This window comes from Lacerta agilis, chromosome 1 (genome assembly GCF_009819535.1).
Source record: "Lacerta agilis isolate rLacAgi1 chromosome 1, rLacAgi1.pri, whole genome shotgun sequence".
Lineage (NCBI taxonomy): Eukaryota > Metazoa > Chordata > Lepidosauria > Squamata > Lacertidae > Lacerta > Lacerta agilis.
Window position 1 is genome coordinate 121,383,229 of NC_046312.1, and position 22,623 is coordinate 121,405,851.

At 40.9% G+C, this 22,623-nt stretch overlaps 1 protein-coding gene across 3 annotated transcripts in view; it reads right to left on the reverse strand.

The window, feature by feature from the left end:
• The window catches only part of GLS (glutaminase), a 75,581-nt gene extending 54,586 nt beyond the window's left edge, over positions 1–20,995 (reverse strand). The window contains exons 1-7 of one of the 3 annotated variants that reach the window (XM_033169062.1): positions 20,581–20,897; positions 10,185–10,281; positions 8,196–8,317; positions 7,428–7,557; positions 6,473–6,552; positions 4,072–4,235; positions 336–394 (exon numbers count right to left, since the gene is read on the reverse strand). In XM_033169062.1, the coding sequence (XP_033024953.1) occupies positions 336–394; positions 4,072–4,235; positions 6,473–6,552; positions 7,428–7,557; positions 8,196–8,317; positions 10,185–10,281; positions 20,581–20,897 (969 nt within the window). Of the gene's footprint in view, positions 1–335; positions 395–4,071; positions 4,236–6,472; positions 6,553–7,427; positions 7,558–8,195; positions 8,318–10,184; positions 10,282–20,580 lie in introns of those variants that run through there. The other 2 variants (XM_033169068.1, XM_033169077.1) reach the window with 2 other exon arrangements.
• Positions 20,996–22,623: the final 1,628 nt, after the last annotated feature.

Here is a 22,623-nt window from a genome sequence, read left to right on the forward strand (position 1 = left end):
AATCCAGTAAATTTAAAGGAGGAGGGAGAAGAGAGAAATAACACACCAGGAGCATTTCCCCTTAAAAAAAATTCATGCCGTACCTCAGAACTGGTTTTTGAACATAGAGGGTGGGGTTTAGTTTCAGAAAACTAACAATGAAAACAGTTACTTTCACACATACCCCTCTAGATTCATATATTTTTGCATATTTGCCTGCAATATGCTTGTGCGGACTACAAACTGCAGCTCAAATTAAAAATTTAATTCTCCGTACAATATCTAACATTGCACAACGTAGCTTTCCACAAAAAATGTTAACAATGCAGTTCAGAAAATTTGTGTAAACATTTTACCTTGATCAAGGAAGTGATCACAATTGCTCCAGCATTCACCATAGGATTGTGAGGTTTGTCTGCAAAACAAAAGTTATTCAGTCATGTACATTCACTTCCCAAGGAAAAGTTAACAAAACGTGAGTGAAAACCAGCACCATCTATTCTCTTCTCCATCAATCAACATTCCACATTTAGTCAGGATTCCCTACTGCTTAAGTGGACTAAATTCCAAACCAGAATAATGAAATGAAATAGACAGCTCTTGCATACCAGAGATGATGGCACATGTATTCACTTCATCTAAAAAGAAGTACCATAACTCTGCACTGAGTAACAGTAGAAATATACGTTTTCAATTAAACTAAATGCAGCAAACTTTAAAAAAAAATGATTAACATATACAAACTTATTAACATGGGGCTTTATTCACCTAATGAACCCTGTTCTAGTACTTCCACTTCTGCAAAGGGCTTCCCCCCCCCCAAATAAGTTCAGTGGGATGGGCCAGGAGAACCCCCAAAATGTACTGGGAGAGATATAATTCAGTCTGGCAACCTGATATGCTTATGCAGACGGATTTGGAAATCTCAACATTGAATTAGTTTTGTTCTGTTTACCACACCCCATTTATGTTTCAGCTATAAATTCTACATGCAGAAAAGGGAGTTGTTACTGAACTAGAACATCTTGGCTACAGGACCTAGTGGTGCAAGGGTATCCAATAAAATATGCTGTCAAAATATATGCAAGGAGAAAATGGGTAAAAGAAATAGTTCACAGTCCTAGAACAAATGTTATTAATTTTTTTAAAAAAAGACTTATGGTGAGGTGAAATTACCTCAGCTGTTTTCAACATTCAGCGATGATTATCCATACTGTTAAAATGACACTGTAATATAGGAAAACTAGTGGACTATATTTAGGATAGTCAATGAAAGTGCATGCACTCTACTCCTAATGAAATATTGAGTTGGCACGTAGCAGTAACTTTTAGACACAACAGTTGGCGCATCCTGCCTGTGGAAACAACTGCTGATACTCACACACTTGGAACTGTGCCAAGGACATTACAGTATCCTAGTTCTTATGTATTAAGAGCTTAGTAATCACCATCAAGAAGTTAATGGCCTGGAATTCAAGGCTAAATACATCTACAAGTGAACGAAGTTACTTATGCTCCTAGGCTAATGATTCCCACAGATGGGTCCAAAAAGAGCAAAGAGGGCAAAAAAGGAAATTAACAGACAGCCTATGGAACCAGCAGACCTCTGGACCAAGCTTCTTTTTAATGTATCAACAAAAAGTAGCATCAGTTACATCTCAGACTACCAGGGAGACTTTTCTATATCAGTATTTGTCTATGCTTACCGGCAATTAAAGTTCTGTCTTTCAAACCTATATTCACTATTGAAAGTATAAACCAGCACACATCCTCAACATACAGAGGAGTTCAAATGTTCCACATTAATTGTTAAATTAAGAATTTTCCAGAGTCTGTACATCTGTGAGCACTAATAAAACTATATTAAAATACAAAAAGAGCTAGACAGGCAGGCTAATTTTATGGCTAAATATCTATCCTTCAGCAGCAGCTTTAAGCCAAAAATGTGTACTGTATTTCTAAATTACTAGCATTTCCTTTCAGATAAACAAACACATGAAATCTATTCCTTGGCAGAAAGATCACATGGTCTTCAACTGCCATCTCTTAATTATCATTGTATTAAAAATTAATTTGGTGTCATGGCAACCGAGAGGTGTCTTCTCTCACCAAGCAAAGATACTGGGAGTATGCAGGTTTTTCACTAATAAACCCAGTCTTTCATTCCACAGCTAGATGAGTCACCAGAATGTAATTTCACCTTTCAACATATTTAGTGACAGCTTAAAAGCCACACAGAGGAAGAGATGCAACATCACAGCAAAGCACGCAACTGTCCCCTCCCCAATTTGCCCCAACCCTCCAGAGCAAATTTGGGAAGCATGTGGGGTATTGCGGGGGAAAGGAGAAAAAAAGGCAAGTTCTGTTCATACAAGCAATAGTCGGTTGAACAGGTGGGGCACCACACAGTTAGGTATCACTCAGAAAAACATGCAATTTTAAAAAAAGATTTTTACTTAAGAGCAATTTATTAACTCTATCAACTGATGAGCAATGAAGCAGCACACAACTCCCACCAACCACACCCTAAAACCCTAATGTCACATCCCATGCTGTTCTAAAGGGCCCCCTGCCCCCAGAAGAGGTGTTAGGGGTTTGCAGTGGGAAAGGGGGCAGTAAATCCCTGCTGCATGGATGAAGTTTGGGTGATTAATGTTCACATGAAGGATTTCTTTTCTCCACGCAAAACATTCCCAAATGCACCATAGGTACAATGCAGTGTTTATAACCACAGCACATGGGAGACCATATATAATCAAGGATATCACATAAACTGACAGCACAATATACACAACTTCCACTGTTGTTAGGTTACCAACAGTATTACTTTCTACAACGGAGAAGACTGACAAACAACGTCCCTCATTATCTTATAACCATAAATCAGAAGGAAGGAGTTTCACTCAACAACAGCAACGGCTAATCTTTTCCAGCCTACAGGCCACATTCACGTTTGCAATCTGCCACCCTTCCAAGGACCGCAGTGGTGAGCGTGACCAAAGTGTGTACATCACATACACATTTTCTCTTGTTCATGCAGTCATGCGCTCATAATTGCACGCATACAATCGCATGCACAGAGGTACACAGCACTCTCACATAGCACTCTAATTCTGTCCCTCCCCCTCCATGATGGGGCAGAGAGGAAATGCTGCCCTCTGCTCTTTCAAGACAGTGTTCCCTTTCCTGTCCTGGAGGGGAAAGCCTTGTGAATTTGAGTGCCAAAAGGTTCATTGAGATTGGAGAATCTTTCAAAGATGGTCACTACTTCTTGATACTGGATCTACTGACTGGAAATCTGCTGGTAGCCATAACCATGAACAAGTACCTATGAATGACAACAGATCAGGCAGCTGCATGGGTGAACTCCTAAGTATGCAAGCTTGGTATTTCTGTAACACTGCTGCTTCACTTTGGGGTCACTAGGAATAGCAGCAGCAGGGTCCAGAATGAGGAGATGCAAAGGGTAATAGTTGTCCCACAAGAATCCCTGTTGTGCATCTGTATGAACTATAAGGCTGGCCCAGAAACCAGGGGGGTTACTTGGCATTAATCATGCCCACAATTCTAGAACAGGAGCGATTAACCCACACATTTGAAGAGAAGAGAAAGGTTAAGGGGGGGGGGGAGTTCATCACAGCACTAGACTAGATAGAGAAGTTCTTCTGTCACCCCAGTACTACAATCCTTTCCCCACAACCCAACTCTGGTATGGAACACACCAAATGAGTACCGGTATGTGGGACAATGCAAACACCACAATTTTCCCAGGAAAATACCTAGCTAAAGTATGCACTCAAGTTTCTTTGTTTTACACAGTCTGCTACCCAAGCACTCTGACAAGCACATCTGAATATGCATAACATCTTCTCATTCACTCTCCTTAAACCATAAAATGACATCAGTTGCAATTGTATCTAAAACCAGAAAAAAGATCTGCCCAAGCAATTTCATAGAATAGGCAGAGGGAGGGGGCACTCCAGTTCATTCTTCCCTTGTACTCACTTTTCCATCTTTCTCCATCCCTCACTGTTTTTTGTTTTTTTAAGATAGAATATTGGGAAGTGGCAAATACATATACAGCTAACTTACCATCTTCATTGAGGAACAATTTGTTGAATCTTAGTCCACTAGGCTCTTTACCAACATATTTGTGTACATAGTCCGTGCCAAGGTCATTAACAGCAATAGCATACTTCAAAGGCTTTACACAGGACTGAAGACAAAATGGAACTTTGGTATCTCCAACAGAATGCCTGAGAGACAAATAAAGTATTAGTAATTGTGCATTTCAACTTAAGGGGAAAATAAAATTGTCACAATAAGTTTGAGAAATAGATATAATCCTGGGGAAAGGGACTTTTGCAGCGGGTTTTATTATTTTTGTTCTGTTTATATGATGCATCAGGCTGGAATATAGGTTTATTATTATTATTATTATTATTATTATTATTATTATTATTATTTCACTACTATCCTAGTTTCTTTGGGTGGGAAAGGTAAACAATAAAAATATATATGCAAAAATTGCCAGTTAAAATATTCAACTGTACAGTTCTTTAAGTGTTGCAACAATAATAATGAAGCATGAATAACTGGCTCCCCAGGAACCTCTAAGAAAACAGTATTGGCTACAATACAGTATTGACTACAATTGGGCTGAGGGGAAGCAGAATACTGGTAATCTCAACGCTACAGAAGAGGAGGTTTTAACTTTCCAATTCTCACACATCAAGGGCGAGGGAAGAAGAAGAGAGTTTGTGTGTATAGGGTTGTGGGTTTATCCCACATCTCTAAGGAAAACCCTGCAAAAATACAGCAGCTACAATATGCGGCAGGGCAGGTAAACAGGAAGGTTATAAATTGCACAGGCATTTCTTCCAAAGACAAGCCATAGTTTAACCTTGCCCTCAGCAGTTTCCTGTTTAGGCTTTAAAAAATGAGTGCAAACCATAGTTTACAGACTCTGATGAAACAGCAAGCTACAGCTTGCCAAAACAAGGTAATCAGACGAAGAGCTACAATGCAAGAGTGGAGTGGGGGAGTATGAAATCTTTAACAATGAGAATCATAATAAGGTGTTGATGCAAGTTTTCGTCTGTTTGACTCTATTGTTATTTTAACTTACTGAAAGTTTCTTGCTGATTTATTTCATCTGTTTTTGCAAACTGTTTTGCAGGTGTGTCTTTTTTAACAACCAAGCAGTGTAAAAAAAATCAAGAAATAAATAAATAACATCTGCATGGGCCAGGGCACATAAAGCAGGGGTGGTTTCTGGGGGTTTTCTTGTTGTTATTCTGTCCCTCACAGCTACAATAAACCTACCATTAAAATTATGGACTGGTCATTTCTTTATCAGAGGGCAAATGGGCAAATTTAGCAGGGGATCAAATACTTTCCCCCCCTCACTGTTGATCCTATGGCCTGGCCTCAAGCCGAAAAAACAACTATTTGGGGCTTCCTGCACTTCCCTGTGAGAAGTGCTGTGTGTCCAGTATTTGAATTAAAAGATTAAAAAGGTATGTGAGACAACTGTTAAAATCTGATATATAATAATGAAAATGAAACCAAAATCAAAACTAAGTATATCATTTTAGTTCAACTCTGTTTTATCTGATTCTTAACACATCCTCAGAGGAAGTGTTACACTTAAAATGCGTCAACACTTCGGTATTTTCATTGTTTGTAGGTTTCTAACCTGTTGGCTTGGAACAGAGAAACAGGCAATTTCCTCTTTACTTTCAAAGAGACTTGCATAAAAATCTTGTAACCACAACACATACACCAAAATGGTATAGCTTCAATCGTACAAGCCACAACCTACCCAAGTCACATCTCTCATTGGTTTTAATAGCCAAGGATCTCACCTTAATTAGAGGCTAGCTATACAGTAGCATTACTGTACAGAATGATAATCTGGAAAACTACCCACCCTCAAACTGAGCAAAACTGCAAAGTCTTAACACTACTTCAGAAATATGTTCAGAAAAGTGCTTAGGCAAACTGGTACTGATTTTACTACCAAAAATTCTTCTATGTATTGGGAAGAAACGAGAAACCAGATCACATAAAATGCTAAGCCAAATCATGGTAAGCAAACATCAGTCCAGACAAGCCATGAGCTGTAACCAAGGGTTGTTCTTGCTTGCCACTTGTGGTTTGTCTTCTTCATACAAACTGCAAGTCCAGGTTTAGACATAATGCAAACCCAAACCATCACTTATCAGCCAAAATCTTCTCTCCAAAAACTTGTTCATTTGCGCTAAACCATTGTTTAAAGAAATGCCACCCTAGATCTATACTGAATATGAGAGTGTACTGAACAGAACATAAATAAAAAGCAAACCCTACAGCTAGTGCGATAAAGAATACCACACCATGGATTTTACAGAATTGCCTTGATGCAAATTTGGTTCCTCAAAGTTAGCGGTACTGCTTCTATCACCTATAGCTGAAATTGGGACAGTTAAGATATTTAAGAATTGTATCTTACCTCTGTCCGTCAACTGTACAAACAGACACTGCCCACAAGTCAGGACTGAATTTAGCCAGTTGTGGAATATAGTCAGCAACCTATCCAAAATGAGATTAATAATGTCAATTTAAGAATATCACACTGCATTACTACAAGTGTCTTGGAGGAAAAGTACAACTAAGAAAAAAATGCTAGAGAGATAAATAAAACGAAGTTCAAACCCAAACTCCACCAAACAACAAGTATACAGTGAAGGTTTTTCTATCATAAACTTTCAAGGGTGTTTAATCACACAGCCTTTGACAGGAGCTTACTTGAATTAACATGTTTACCACAGGCCAAAATAATGTATCCATCAATTATTGTGCCAAACCAATAAAAAGCTGCTTACAAATACCCTTGGCTTGGAGCCCTTGACAAATTGTTAAATGATTTTATGCCACTTGGGTGTTTTGTTTTTTGTATCACTGCTATTTTTGCAGTATCTTGTGTTTTAATTTGGAAGTAGCAGCAAATATACTTGAAGAAAGACAACCAAAAATACCAGTATCTAAAACTGAAAAGAAACAAGGTATTTACATCTTGCATTGATTCTGAAATCAAGAATTCCAGTGGCCACTCTTTACTCAAAGTATTCTTCAAGACACATAAAGAGCAAATGTTGGACCATAAGGGGGAGACGGACCCCAGCTGGGCAATCTTTTTTATTAGGACCAAAATATCTATACTAGTCACAAATGCAACAACATTCTCCAGAGTTCTTCATCAGTCAAAATGTTTTCCAGCTTGCACTCCCTGCTTTGTGTAACAACTCACCAGAAGAGCTCTGGGAAACTCAAAAGCTTGACACATTTTTGTGACTTTTTGGTTGGTCCTAATAAAAGTATTGCCCAACTGGGGAATAAGGAGGGTTTAAAAAAAAAAAGTACATGAAAACGTACTAACACAACAAATATTTCACATGAGCACTTACCGTTCCTCCAGATTGTGTTTTAGCATTTTCATACAGTTCATCAATGTGAGAAGTAAATGACACAAAATCTGGAATGACAAACTTTCGTCTGAAAGCCTGAGTAAGCAAGACAATATTGCTTTGGACACACCTATGAAACATGAAAAAAATATGAGTGAAAATCTCAGTTATGTTCATTATCATTCAGTACACATGTGAAGATCTAAGCAAGCTCATTCATACATGCAAGAGCAAAAGCAAGAGCTTAGTAGTAACTAGACAATTACATGCCAAGTAAGTGTTCAAATGTCTAAATATTTATAGTTATTAAATTATAGAAGCTCTCCTCCCAGAACTAGTTGCTTTGAGGTGAGATCATCAGGACTGTGCTGTGAGGGTGGGGAACATTAAGTGCTCTCTTTACAGACCTGATCAGTCCACATTCCTGTAGCCGCCATTAAATTTTAAAGATTGTGACATGTTAATTGTAGTCAAGCAGGAGTGGCCCTAATAGTTTCGCTCCAATAGTGATCTAATTACTAAGGGACACAAGTTATATGTTAATAAGATAACATTATAGTACAAGTGTTTTAAAATCTTTTCATTCTTCAGCACATATGTCCACTATACTGCCAGCAAAAGGAAGCAAATTTTGTAAAACTATTTTTCTAGGAATATTGTTAGTTTGCCGCACTCAAGTTCCCCCCTCCCATCACACACTTTTCATATCAATAAGCTGAATGTGGCAGATTTTAAGTTTTTGTTTTAGATTAATAAATAGGTATTTACTTTTTAAAGAGATCTTTATCGAGCATGACACCATCTGATGTTGTTTGAAGAGTCAATCTTAGCATATCCATGCATTCTTTCAGTCTTGGGTCAGATGTACGTAAACCTGTTGATTTCAGGGCCTGTAAAAAAAAAGCAAAAGAGTAGAACATTAGAAATATTTCCTGTTCTAAACATTGACTCAGACAATATGCTACTCTGGTATCAAGCACCATCTGATCTCATTTTCCAACACAATGCAATTGACAGCTGGCAGACACATTCAGAATAGTTACAGGTGGGTAGCCGTGTTGGTCTGCCATAGTCAAAACAAAATCGAAAATTCTTTCTAGTAGCACCTTAGAGACCAACTGAGTTTGTTCCTGGTATGAGCTTTCGTGTGCATGCACACTTCTTCAGATACACTGAAACAGAAGTCACCAGATCCTTAAATATAGTGAGGGAGTGGGGAGGGGTATTGCTCAGAAGGGTGGTGGGAATGGGTGATCAGCTGATAGGTGTGGAAAACCTGTTGACGCTGTAATTAGTCTTGCAGGGAAAGGCAAGTGGTGAGATGGCTAAAGATAGCTTTGTCATGTATAATGAGATAAGAATCCAATGTCTTTGTTCAGACCAGGTTTCTCCGTGGTTTTAAGTTTGGTGATTAGTTGTAATTCAGCCACTTCTCTTTCCAGTCTATTTCTGAAATTTCTTTGTATTAAGACAGCTACTTTGAGATCTTTTATAGAATGTCCTGGGAGATTGAAGTGTTCTCCTACTGGTTTCTCTGTCTTGTGATTCCTGATATCAGATTTATGTCCATTTATCCTTTGGCGTAGGGTTTGGCCTGTTTGTCCAATATAGAGAGCTGAAGGGCACTGTTGGCATTTGATTGCATACACAATGTTGGAAGATGAGCAATTAAATAGTCAACCCAGATGCCAACTTTGCTGCCACATAAACCCGGACAACACCATTACTGGTCCCAACAACATCAAACATACCATCTCAGGACTATTTAATTGCTCATCTTCCAACATTGTGTATGCAATCAAATGCCAACAGTGCCCTTCAGCTCTCTATATTGGACAAACAGGCCAAACCCTACGCCAAAGGATAAATGGACATAAATCTGATATCAGGAATCACAAGACAGAGAAACCAGTAGGAGAACACTTCAATCTCCCAGGACATTCTATAAAAGATCTCAAAGTAGCTGTCTTAATACAAAGAAATTTCAGAAATAGACTGGAAAGAGAAGTGGCTGAATTACAACTAATCACCAAACTTAAAACCACGGAGAAACCTGGTCTGAACAAAGACATTGGATTCTTATCTCATTATACATGACAAAGCTATCTTTAGCCATCTCACCACTTGCCTTTCCCTGCAAGACTAATTACAGCCGTTAAGAGTAGTCAACAGGTTTTCCACACCTATCAGCTGATCACCCATTCCCACCACCCTTCTGAGCAATACCCCTCCCCACTCCCTCACTATATTTAAGGATCTGGTGACTTCTGTTTCAGTGTATCTGAAGAAGTGTGCATGCACACGAAAGCTCATACCAGGAACAAACTCAGTTGGTCTCTAAGGTGCTACTAGAAAGAATTTTCGATTTTGTTTTGACATTCAGAATAGTTCTGTTTTTCAATACCTTGCCATAAGCACATTTAGAAGATTTATAACAATGTACCCTCAGTTTTACTACAAGAGTAAGCAGATTATATCACATACGGACATATTTAGAGAGTTAAATGTATGGAATGTTCATCTTTAATAACCATCCTATCAACACATTGAGTTGTTGTGAGGATAAAATGAGGAGGGGTACACCATATTTGCCACCATCAGCTCCTTGAAGGAAAGGTGAGGTATAAATGTAATGAAGAATAAAACTGACATTTAACAACCTTGAGGCATGCACTGCTTTTCATAAGTTACCAAAAAAAGTATTAAACTGTGCTATTTACCACATAGTTTATTTAAAACAAACAAAAAAAAGCTTACCGTGATGAATTTGTGAACTGGTATTTTTTCTTGCCCTTCTGCAATAGTATAGAACAGCAAATCCTCCAAACTAGGCAAAAGACCTTGCTTTATCTTACTGAGAAGAAACAATACATGGAAAGGGTGAGAAACAACAACAAAAATTCTAGGCCACTGATACTCTTATCATTTCACCACTGAAACACATCTGACCACTATTTGGGTAATTATATGCCCTCCTGCTAACACAACCATTCAATTGACAATTTTATTAAGCTATCATATCTAACTAGAAACAGGCATTTTACTGCTTTCATAAGCAACTTCTGCTGCTTTGTTGATTTTCATTTTACAGTCCTGTTTATATATTAAATTTCTATTCCACCCTTCCTCCCAAAGGATCCTAAGGTAGAAAAGTATGATTTCAAGCTAAGAATGCCCAGTGCTTCTGAAAATGTACATGTCTGAATATGATGCATACTTCCCCCCATAATAAAAGATTCTCTAACTATGAAAAACTTAAAACTATGTGTGGAACAGAACTAGGTATTCAGATATTTTCCTACTGCAGAAGGACTATGGTAAAATACATTATGAAACTGTAAATAAGTGTAACCCATTAATCAGTTTATTGTAAGCTTTATGTTTCATGTGGCATGTACAAGTCTCCTAAACTACGCACATACTTTGATTATAGTATGTTAAAAATGCTAGTGTTCAAAATTCAAAATATTAAGCTTTAGTTTTGTGAAATATTATATTTTTAAAAAAGTATATAGACTGCATATCATTCACAGCTGTTGCAGTTCAATCAAGCAGACTAGCCCAATATTTAGCTTTGAAAGTAACCCAGCTGAGATAACAAACATGGCAAACGTTCAATTTTCATACAGAAAATACCTTAAATGGACTATTATTGTACAAAGCTTATCAGTTAAACTGCAGTATAAGCTTTTTCTCCCCCTATTTCCCAGGTCAATACTGTTATATAATGTTTGTTCAACCTAAGAGCAGTGTTTTAGCATCATTAAACACTTAGAAAAACACATATTCGGCATATGCCAAAAAGAGCTAAGATATAAAATGGGCATGGTATTGTCAGAGTTATCTTTACTATATGCAAGTGAATGTTTCTTATCAGCAAAGTTTAAACCTGAAAAATGCATAGAAAGCTAATTTGAAGGCAGAACGTGTTAAGAGTCTCTGTGTTGCAAACATGCTGCTGTCCTTCAAATGCTTGGTACAAGACCATACAGTGAATTTGAAACCTGTTACTGAATCTCAGTTCTCCATTTGCAAAATGGAAATGTTAGTGATCTATTCATTATCCTAAAACCAATTCTGGACTGATCAAGTATGTTTGATTTATGTTTGGTAAACAAAAGTCAAGGGGGGGGAGAAAACACCATGATACTTTTAAACAGTGTGGGTAGAACCCAATCATGTCCCTTTCCAAAGGTTTTGATCCAGCGGAGGCTTCCATTAGCTAAAAGGATAGAGGCCTTTTTTTGTTGGGTCCCTCAGTAGCCCCCGGTACCCTTCCATTCTGGTGAAGAGGGTTGTGAGACTTTTCGTAATAGCCTGGTAGTTAGCATATGGGGGTGCAGGAAAGGGGGGGGGGACTTGAAAAAATAGCACCTTCCACCTTTTAGCTCACAAAGTCATGGTGGATCACGGTCTTTCAACAGTGAGGAGACTCAACTGGATACAACAGAATCCTCCCGCAGCTGCTAAAAGAAATTTCTCATTGGGGGGAGTGTCACTATATTATCAAGTATCATAGCACATTCAAAATTTTGTGTGGACTTTTTTTTTACTAGGATACGTCTAAGTCTTTTAACAGTATAAACTTCCATTCTATTTTTTAGATTTTTGGGGGGGAGATAGGGAATAACGACAACATTTTAGATTCTACAAGTTTGGAATGGGTACTAGACCAATCAAATTACTCAATCTTAGCTGATTATGTTACTAATTACACATTTAGAAATGTACAGTTCTGTTATATTACTTTTTTCCTTTGCAAATTTTCCAATCTCCAAATTACTTCCGACAAGGGCATTCTTAAGAGTGAAGCATGACAAAGCCTCACTCTTTTTAACAGTCAAAACTATAACGAAAACAGTAGTCTCCTTCTTCCAAAATGTCATTCAGTGCAATCACATACTCAGTCAAGTCACATACTTTTCATTTTATATGCACTAACTACATAACCTATAAACTTCTATGTTTTGTACTACAGTCATACCTTGGTTTTGGAACACTTTAGCTTCCAAACGTTTTGGTTCCCAAACGCCGCAAAGTGACTGTTCCGGTTTGTGAACTATTTTTGGAAGCCGAACATCCGATGGGGCTTCTGAGGCCTCCTGCAGCCAATGAGAAGCTGCACTTTGGTTTCTGAACATTTTGGAAGTCGAACGGACTTCCAGAACGGATTCCGTTCGACTTCCAAGGTACGACTGTACATAGTTTTCTATGTATGAGTCTCTTGCTCTGATTAGGAAAATAAATGAAAAGATGCAATTTAAAACGTAAGAAAAGCTCCATATAAGAATCAGTTTGTTTTTCAGAAACTTAAAAGGATATAGGCGATGACCATTTTCGGCACATCCAATTGACAAGTGATCGCCAACGCACAGGTCTTTTTAAATCCAAAGAGGGCAGACCGGGGGCAGAATGGGGGCATGGCATAACAGGGTGGGGCGCATTTATGTGCACTCCGCCGATGAGCATATAATACAGTCACCACCTGTATTATAAAGCCTTCTAATATAAAAGCATGGCCTCACAAAAGTAAAAAAGATCCTGTCTATGTCATGTTTAACCCATGACTAAGCAGAGATGACTCATCGGATGGACCCTGATGACATAAAGTTGAAAAACTTAATGGAGCCTCCTGACTCCAGCGCTAACCCAGGCACAAACCCACATACATCTCTGGAGAAGTGAATTTACACCAATCTGAAGCTGTGGATGAGTTTGCCAACACACCTGGGACAACTTTCTCACTTGTGGAATCAAAAGGGGAGGTCAAACTACCTCCAGTCCCAGGGAATGCTGGCTTCCAATGGTACAGTAACCAGCAGCCACCCACTAAGGGGCTGTGTGCCTCAAGGACCATATGAACCAGGCCCCTCAAAAACGAAAGCAGAGACTGCTGAAGACTGAGTTAACAAGTTGCAGCTGGGTCTGGGTAACCAGGCAATAAGCTTCCCATTGAAGACTATTAGTTGCTGCAGCAATGCTAAATCCTTAGTTCTGTGCAAACTGGTTTCTTCTTCCTGCTGCCTACCCTGACTGACCCTGTGCTACAGACCCCTGCCTCTTGAAAATCTGCCTACCTTTGGACTGCTCTGCTGTGTTTTCCCTCAGCTTTACTTCATGACCTTGGTGTTGGAACACACCTTATCGGACTGCCTCACCATGCTTGTCCTCAGCTTCTCCTTAAGACCCTGTGTTTCTGGATTGCCCTGATATAGGACTGCTACCTTAACTCTACATATTTTGGTCATTTCCCTGTCCTGGGGATCTAACTTCCCCACCCAAATACAGTGGTACCTTGGTTTGCATATGTCTTGGTTTGCATATGTTTTGGATTACAAACACATCAAACCCGGAAGTGTGTGTCTCGGTTTGCAACCTTTATTTGGATTACAACCTTTTTTTTTTTTTTTTTTTTTTTGATTATGAACATTTTTTTTTGGGAGGCCCCATTGACGAAAGCACGCCTTGGGTTACAATCTGTTTGGGTTTACAAACGGACCTCCGGAACGGATTATGGTTGTAAACCAAGGTACCACTGTATAGTCTCTTTTAGATAGCGCTTTAACATATTTGGTAACAAAAAGTTACATTTTAAAACTGCATGCTGTTTTATATAGTACCAGACACATAAGTAGCACTCTATAAATGAACACTTAAGAAACAAACAAATCAGAAATGGTAACAATTACGAAGGCATACTGAAAAGCTTGCCTGTATGCCTGTAGACACAAACAACCAAAAATATATGGGTTGAAAAACACTACAATGAAAACACACACATCCAATATAGCTCATAATTTTTGCCTATTACAACATGGTGTGTTGTTCAGCAGTTAAAATGTTGTATTAGGACTGATCAGATCCAGGTTCAATTCCTCACTCGGCCATGACGGTCACTTGCAGACCTTCAGCCAATCTCTCAGCATGACCTAGATCGCTGCATTGTTTCTGATAGTAAGATGGAGGAGAGAACCATGTATACTATGTTGTATCCAACATCATGACATACTCAGAGTAGACACACAACCAAGGAAGGAATATGGAAAAGACTGACAGGGCAGAGTAGAAAAATGTGGTGGATTGGATCCCCTAAACTCAAACCACAGCAGGTAAGTGAAGCAAATGCAAGACTTTTTTGCTGCTACTAGGAAAAAACCCTAGTAGCAGGGGACAGCATGCAGGCACTAATACTAGGAAGTGAGATTGGATGGAATTTTTTCTGCAACAGAAAGTTCACTGATGTTACAGTCTTCTGCTGAAAAAAATCAATTTTTAAAAACACAACGTTCAATGAAATTCATCAGTAGTAAAATGAATGAGTGCGATACCCATCAAACTGGGCAGTTTCAAAATACAGTCGTACCTTGGTTCTCGAATGCCTTGGTACGTTTTGGCTCCCAAATGCTGAAAACCCGGAAGTAAGTGTTCCAGTTTTCGAATGTTTTTGGGAAGCTGAATATCCAACGCGGCTTCCGCTTGAGTGCAGGAAGCTCCTGCAGCCAATAAGAAGCTGCGCCTTGGTTTTCAAACGGTTTCAGGAGTTGAACGGACTTCCAGAATGGATTAAGTTCAAGAACCAAGGTTCCACTATATGTAATTATATTTTCTCAAGCTAAATATATTTAGGAAATATCTATATATTTAATGCATGCTAAATTTTGCATTTTAAGAATTTGCAGTGCATTTTTTCTTGGAATTTACACAATGCACATGCTATTGAATTCCAATGAAAATAGTTAAAAGTATTCCAATAACAATATTTTCTAAGGAAAGTTTAAAAAACAAAGTACATTATGCAACACAGGAAGCTTTACAGCTATATTTTCCTACAGAAAAAATATGTTTCATAAGCTGATTAGAATCATAGAGTTGGAAGAGACCACAAGGGCCATCCAGTCCAACCCCCTGCCAAGCAGGAAACACCATCAAAGCATTCCTGACAGATGGCTATCAAGCCTTTGCTTAAAGACCTCCAAAGAAGGAGACTCCACCACACTCCTTGGCAGCAAATTCCACTGTCAAACAGCTCTTACTGTCAGGAAGTTCTTCCTAATGTTTAGGTGGAATCTTCTTTCTTGTAGTTTGAATCCATTGCTCCGTGTCCGCTTCTCTGGAGCAGAAAACAACCTTTCTCCCTCCTCTATATGACATCCTTTTATATATTTGAACATGGCTATCATATCACCCCTTAACCTTCTCTTCTCCAGGCTAAACATACCCAGCTCCCTAAGCCATTCCTCATAAGGCATCGTTTCCAGGCCTTTGACCATTTTGGTTGCCCTCTTCTGGACACATTCCAGCTTGTCAGTATCCTTCTTGAACTGTGGTGCCCAGAACTGGACACAGTATTCCTGGTAAGGTCTGACCAGAGCTGAATACAGTGGTACTATTACTTCCCTTGATCTAGATGCTATACTCCTATTGATGCAGCCCAGAACTGCATTGGCTTTTTTAGCTGCTGCATCACACTATTGACTCATGTTAAGTTTATGGTCTACCAAGACTCCTAGATCCTTTTCACATGTACTGCTCTAAATCCAGGTGTCACCCATCCTGTATTTGTGCCTTTCATTTTTTTTGCCCAAGTGTAGTACTTTACATTTCTCCCTGTTAAAATTCATCTTGTTTGTTTTGGCCCAGTTCTCTAATCTGTTGTCATTGAAACAACAAATGGATGGAAGTAACAAATAATGAATTGAATGCAGTATTTGAAAAAATATTATTTTTTCAAATTCTAATGTTTGGCATTATTATAATGGACTTGCTCTGTGGCTTACTGGAACCATGAGAGCTCCTAGAAAGAGGCTCATGACCACTTTGTTCCTTCATGGTATTTTTTACTCCCACACCACAATGAGTTAAGTCAAAGGCTCGTGGCAACTATGCGCTATAGTCAAGATTCCTACCCCAACCACTAATTTGCTACTTTTCGCTACTGGAAACACTTCTGAGGTATTTATATATTATATAAGATTAACATTAAGATGGATCAGGGAATAGGGATTCAACCTGTGTTGGATGGGGCTATACTCCCCTTGAAGACTCAGGTTCAAACTTTGGATGTACTTCTGGATTCTGCCCCAAACCTGGCCATTGTTAGAAACTCAGATATATAAGCTAGGTGCCAAGTGGCTCCTTAAACCAAGGTTACAGTTACCAAATGGAATATCTAGCTGCCATTTTAGGGCAAGACAGCTCTAGTCTTATTTTTCAAATTATGGACTGACTATCACTGATTATGGGTTAAACATCTGGCTAGTTCAGATGACAACCTTGAGCTAGGTTGGCTACGTACTTTGGCTTAGCACGTAGCCAGAACTGGGAGTCATGGCTAAGCACTTTTCTCACTAACTGCAAGCTGCAGCAGAGACAGCTGGTTGCTTCTCCCATTCCATCACACTGTATGTGCAGACGGAAAACGTATGAGGTGGGAAGCCTACTCTATATATGTAGGCTCACACATTATTTAAAACCCTGTGTTCAATGGCAAGCCAACACATGCAGAACAAGCTACTCACTTCCAGACTTTCTCCAACACATGGAGTTTATTGGGGCTGGTGTCAATGAGAACAGCCCTTCTTACCTCCACACAATTCTCACTGCAAAAGCAACTTAAATTTCAGCTACAAATCCCATGCTAAAGTATTTATATTCCACCATCAACAAATCCAAAAACCAATGAAGTTAATTGATTTTAGTGTTACTTAATCCTTTTAAGTTGCAGAGCCTGGAGTCTTTGCAGAATGTCTGCTGAGAGTCTTTCTTTCATCATGAAACAAGTCAATGTATGTGTGGTTCCCAGGCAGTATCCCATCCAGGCACTAACCAGAGTTAAACCTGCTTAGCCTCAACAAGGAAATAGCCTCATATGCTTTCAGGTCTGTAGTGGCATGAACTTGAACCATGGGCATCATACAACTGTCTGCTTACATTATTTTCCTGACCCCTGAAAGCTCCCTCTGCTGGTTTCAAGGTATATAGTTGACAACAGTTATATGATGATAGGAGGAACAAGCACTTTAACTTTTTACCTTCAAGCCATTTTCCCATTCAAAATCACCCTCTAGTTGCTTTTCCACAAAGAAGAAAAAATACAGCCTGCATATTTTCTCATGGTGGGATTCAAAAGTGAAAATATCGGGGGGGGGATAAATAAGCAGCCCCTTCCTCTGCCCATCCTCATAACTTCAAGGCTGCTTTTGGTTTTGAAAAAGAGTTGGGAGAAAAACACAAACAACAATGCATAACTATTGTGGGCCTCAGTCTCATAACTTTTCTTGATATTTCCATTGTTATTCCAGATGAAAGTGAGCAGTCTAGAAGATTGTACCAATGAATGTTTTAAAACAGTCTTTGCCAATCTGGTGCCTTTCAGATGTTTTCGACTACTATACCATGATCCCAGGCCAGCAGGAGGGCACCAGCTTGGCAAAGACTCTTCTAAAGACTGCATACTACTCTACAGTACTAAAATAGCTTCTGATCCACCTTTTTAAAGGGAATGTAAAATTATATTTCATGGAAATAAAAAAGACAAAAAAGTTTTTTTACTTTAAATTTATTCAGCTAAGAGAACATATTTTACCCAGTGTGAGATAAAAGTAAGCCTTAATCTGAGTAACCATCATTTACAGCGGGCAGCTTTTGTTCACTTTCGAGAATACATAGCAAATATGTAAAATGTGCTGCCCAGATAGCACTGTAGTACTAAAGTTAAGAGCAAGCACCAAGATCTCTGGTTTTTCATCCTATTCCTCAAAGCCATAACTGACCCCTTGTGTGCTCCAGAAACCAATGCAGAGTCTCTGGACATAAAACTTAAATTTATATTATCTTTTCATTAATCCTGCCCCATGCCTGCTATAATCTCAAAGCAGGTTCATCTACATACCAGCCAATGATGCAAATGACAACATAGCTAGTTCTGATAGAGATAGTGCACACTACCTTGGCCAAAGGTGATCTCTAGCACTGCCTACTTGTGTTACCAAAACTTGCTTTTAAAATTAAATTATTTTACTTACAACCTTGAAATACTAGCCAGTACAAAAATAATATTCTGTATGACCAATTGTCACTGGTCTAGAAAAAAGACAGAAAATTTGCATCAAACTTGATAATTCAATTTCTTCATGCAGCCAACATTATCTTTACTGAAAAAGTGATCTATCACAGTGCCTTCCTAGAGAGAAAAAAAAACAAAAACTTTTGTGGCACTTGTAAGACTAACAATGCCATTCATTCTAAGATGTGTATCCACTTATCTCTTTTGCCAGTGCAAACCAACACCAAAGGAATGACTAATTCAGCTAGAATATTCTTCACAAGCTATATGCAAAACCTCGGATGTTTCATTGTTAAAGACAAATGTTTCATCTTACGCTATCTGTAACATTCAGTTCTTGATGCTGGGAACTTGCAAGGGTCAAGAAAAATGATCCAAGAAGGTTAAAGGATGACACAGCAGCCAGTGCAGCATTTCAGGGACAAATTTCTCTGAATTCATCCACTCTTGCATTCTGTACAGTGATAAAGCTTTGCACTGGGTTGGGAGCAGTATAATACCGCTAATCGCTGCCTGATCAAATCTGAATAATACATTGCCTATGCTACATATAAGTGATCACTTTTATACACACATTCCTTCTTCCAACATACCCAGCAGAACAGCAGTTCCCATTATTTTGTAAACATGTGACAAAGAAAGCTGCCTTACAACAAAGCCAGGCCACTGGCTGATCTAGCTCAGTACCGTCAACACTGTGGTCCTCCAGGGTTTCTGGCAAGAGACCTCACAACTCTATCTAGAAATGACAGAAATTGAACCTGGGACTTTTTGCATGCAAAGCATGTGGTCTGTCACCGAGCTACAACCCCTTTCCCAAAGGGGAAGATGGTAGATCATGCTTCTATAGCTACAAACCTGAACACACAGTAAGCTACACCAAATGTAATGGTGCTTACTTCCAAGTAAACATGTGCAGGGTTGTGCTGTCAATCACCTTGTGGCTGTAGCTAACAGGGTTTAACGCCACAACTAGCCAGCATCAACATACCACAAATGAACAGCATTTCTCACGTGGATTCATAGAATGAAATTTGGAAGGGAACCAGAGGGGTCATCTAGCCCAACTCCCTGCAATGCAAGAGTCTCAGCAGCAGTGTCTAATGTTTAAAATCAAAGGGGCCAGACCTCAAGCTTAACAGGAAGCCACCTGCATGCCTGGCTTGGGGCCCCACTTCTTTGGAGTACTTAAATGAGTGGAGCACTCACCAAAATTTTATTCAGCAATGAGGAGGAGGAGGAGCCAGCACGTGCTTAGAGGCATCTCCCAACCACATTACTTGAAGTTTTCCCGAAACCAAGCCCTTGGATCAGGGCAGTGCACGCCCCAAAACCCAGGCAGCGTGAGAGTGGCTCCCCATTCCCGTGGGGAAGCTAAACGTCAAGAGGAATATGGACCCCTGGCAAGGGAAACTAAACTTATCCATGCACACAAAGCAAAAGGACACAAGCTTCAGCTTGGGTTTCCCACTCCTACAAAAACCTGTACCAATTTTGGAAAGTTTGAAGAACCTTAAGTGGTTATATTTGAAAACACCGTGAAGATAAGGTATAGAGTTAACTATAATAACGTGCAGCACTATTTAGAAAATTAGGGAAACCATGGAGGGTTTTTTTTTGGGGGGGGGGAGAGGGCTGGAGAGCCCGAAGTTAAATAATTGCAAATTGAAAAATGCTGTTGTAACTTCTTTCCCCACCCTCCTCCCAGAAATACATAAATGAGAACTTATTAAAGGGGGTAGGTTAAGATCCTAAGTGTGTTGGTAGAGAAACACAGGACTGCCCCCATCCTGATGTGCAAGGCGGCTGGCGTCCTGTCACGTGTCAAAGGCTGGGAGGAAGCCGAGCAGCAGCATCCTCCCCGCGTGGCCGAAATATATAAATAAAAACTTTTTTTAAAAAAAAGCTCCTAAGTGCGTGGGGAGGGGAACACGGGACTGCCCCATGCTGACGTGCAAGGCGGCGGGCGCCCTGTCACGTGTCAAAGGCAGGGTCCAGGGAGGAAACCGAGGCACCTCCCCTGCAGCCGGTTGGCATCCTCCTCCTCCCCGCGTGGCCTGGCATCCCCTCTCCGCCACCCGCACTCACTTGTCGCCCATGCCGCCGGCTTCCGCGCCGTGGCTGTTGTTGGCGCCGGGCTTCTCCGGCGCCGCCGAGGGCGCCGCCTGCTGCTGCTGCTGCTGGGACGGCGGAGGGCCCTTGCCCGGCTCGTCCAGAATCCCCTCCGAGCGGGTGCATAAGGAGCGGGGGCCGCCGCTGGGCAGGCGGCAACCGGCGGCAGCGGCGGCGGGATGGAGCCGCCTCAGCAACGGGCGGCGGCAGCAGCCAGGCCCGCCAACGGCCGCTCCGTTCTGGCTGAGCCTCAGCAGGTCCCTCAGCAGCGCGGGGCTCCGGAGCCGCATCATCCTCTCTCTCTATCCCTTCAGCTGCCGAGCGGGAAGGAAAGTGCCCCAGCCAGCCGCCGACCCGACGTCCCCGCTTCTCTCACACGCCCCGGCGGGGCCCGCCTCAGGGCGCGCGCGCCCGATTGGGCGGCGGCTGCCGTCACCGCCCGACGCTGTCGGAGGCCATTGGCTCAGCCCGCACGTCAATCCTTTGAAAGCGGCCCAAGGCCCGACGCCTCCTCTCCCCCCCCCCCCCGCTTCAAGGGGAGGCTGGAAGATGTGGCGCACTTGGAGCTGGGCCTGCAGAGCGGGGAAGAGAGGGAGGGGGAAAGGAGGGACCGGCGGGCTGTGAGGGGAGAAAGCAGAAGTCGAGCCAACTCCGAGCTGCTTCAGCTGACTCTTCCAGCCCTCAGAGATTTCGGGGTGTTTCCCCTGCCCCCCCCCCCCACACAAGTGTACAAGGCAAGCACAACTAACGTTTCTCACGTTGTTGTTTTTTGTTTCAATAAACGCCCTTGGGCCTGAGGGGAAGGGAAATATTCGATAGGATTCCTGGCTCTCCCCACCACCAGCAGCAAATGATGGGAGAAAAATAGCTTTTCATAAGGGAATGGGGGCAACAGGGAGTCAACCCAAGAAAACAAGAGAAGAGAACCTGACAGCTAGGTCACTAGTCCCTGGTGAGGCGGGCTGCAATCTCCCCGTCCCCAACCGTTAGGGTTTTTTTTTTCCATAGCTGAGCGAGTCCTAAAGTCTGGGACGATCACTCCTCCCTCCACAAATTGACTATACGATGTATTCCTGGGGCAGAGTCGTTGCTTAGTTTGTTACGAATGCACAATAACTGAGGTGGAGCTTTTAAAAAGCGGGGACAGCCGAAGTAGCTCCCTCCAAATATTGCAGGGGGTTGGACTGGATGACCTTTGGGGTGCCCCTTCCAACTCTACAATTCTATTAAAGGTTGCGGGTCGCCACAATCGGGACGCCACCACGCTGTCTAGCCAGCCCCTTTGCAAAAAGGATTTGTGGTGGCAGCAGCTTTCCAGAGCTTGCACAATACCGGTATGATATGCTGGTTTTGAAGTAATGTATAATAATAATAATAATAATAATAATAATAATAATTAATAAACCCTTTTTTCGGTCTGTGCATGCTCGGATTCGATTGGATTTCATTTGCATCCCAGAAACAGGGAAGACATCGCCCCAAGACTGTATGATGTGTGAGAGAGAGAAAAGAGAAGGATCAATAGCTTGCCCAGAGGCCTAAGTGGGGGGGGGGAGATCGGCCAGCAGGACTAGTGGGCAGGAAAACTTGTGTGGGCAGCAGGCAGACGCTCGAAAGGGCACGTAGGATTCGCTTGTGATTAGATTCATGGGCATTTTAGCCCAGATGTCTTATTGCAAGATTAACGTCATCATGCTCGGTTTTCCCTCTTCATCCCTCAAGCTCAGACATTTTTGGCATTCTCCCTTTTTCTTTTTCTTTTACTGGTTTCAGTTTCTCATTTTGGAAGTTTGCACAAACCCCAGGCGCTTTGGTCGAGTAACAGACATGAGCAGAAAGGGGGGGAAAGCAGCAGAGCTCTGAACCCCGACGACGTTTTTCTTATTAATATCTTATTTGAAAACGGGAGTTTTGAGTTAAGAAAGAGAGAGAGTTTGGATCGACGCCGATAGAGAGGGATAGAAAGCCGGCGGGGGATGTATTTAAAAAATGTATATGCATTTAAATGTGCATTTTAAT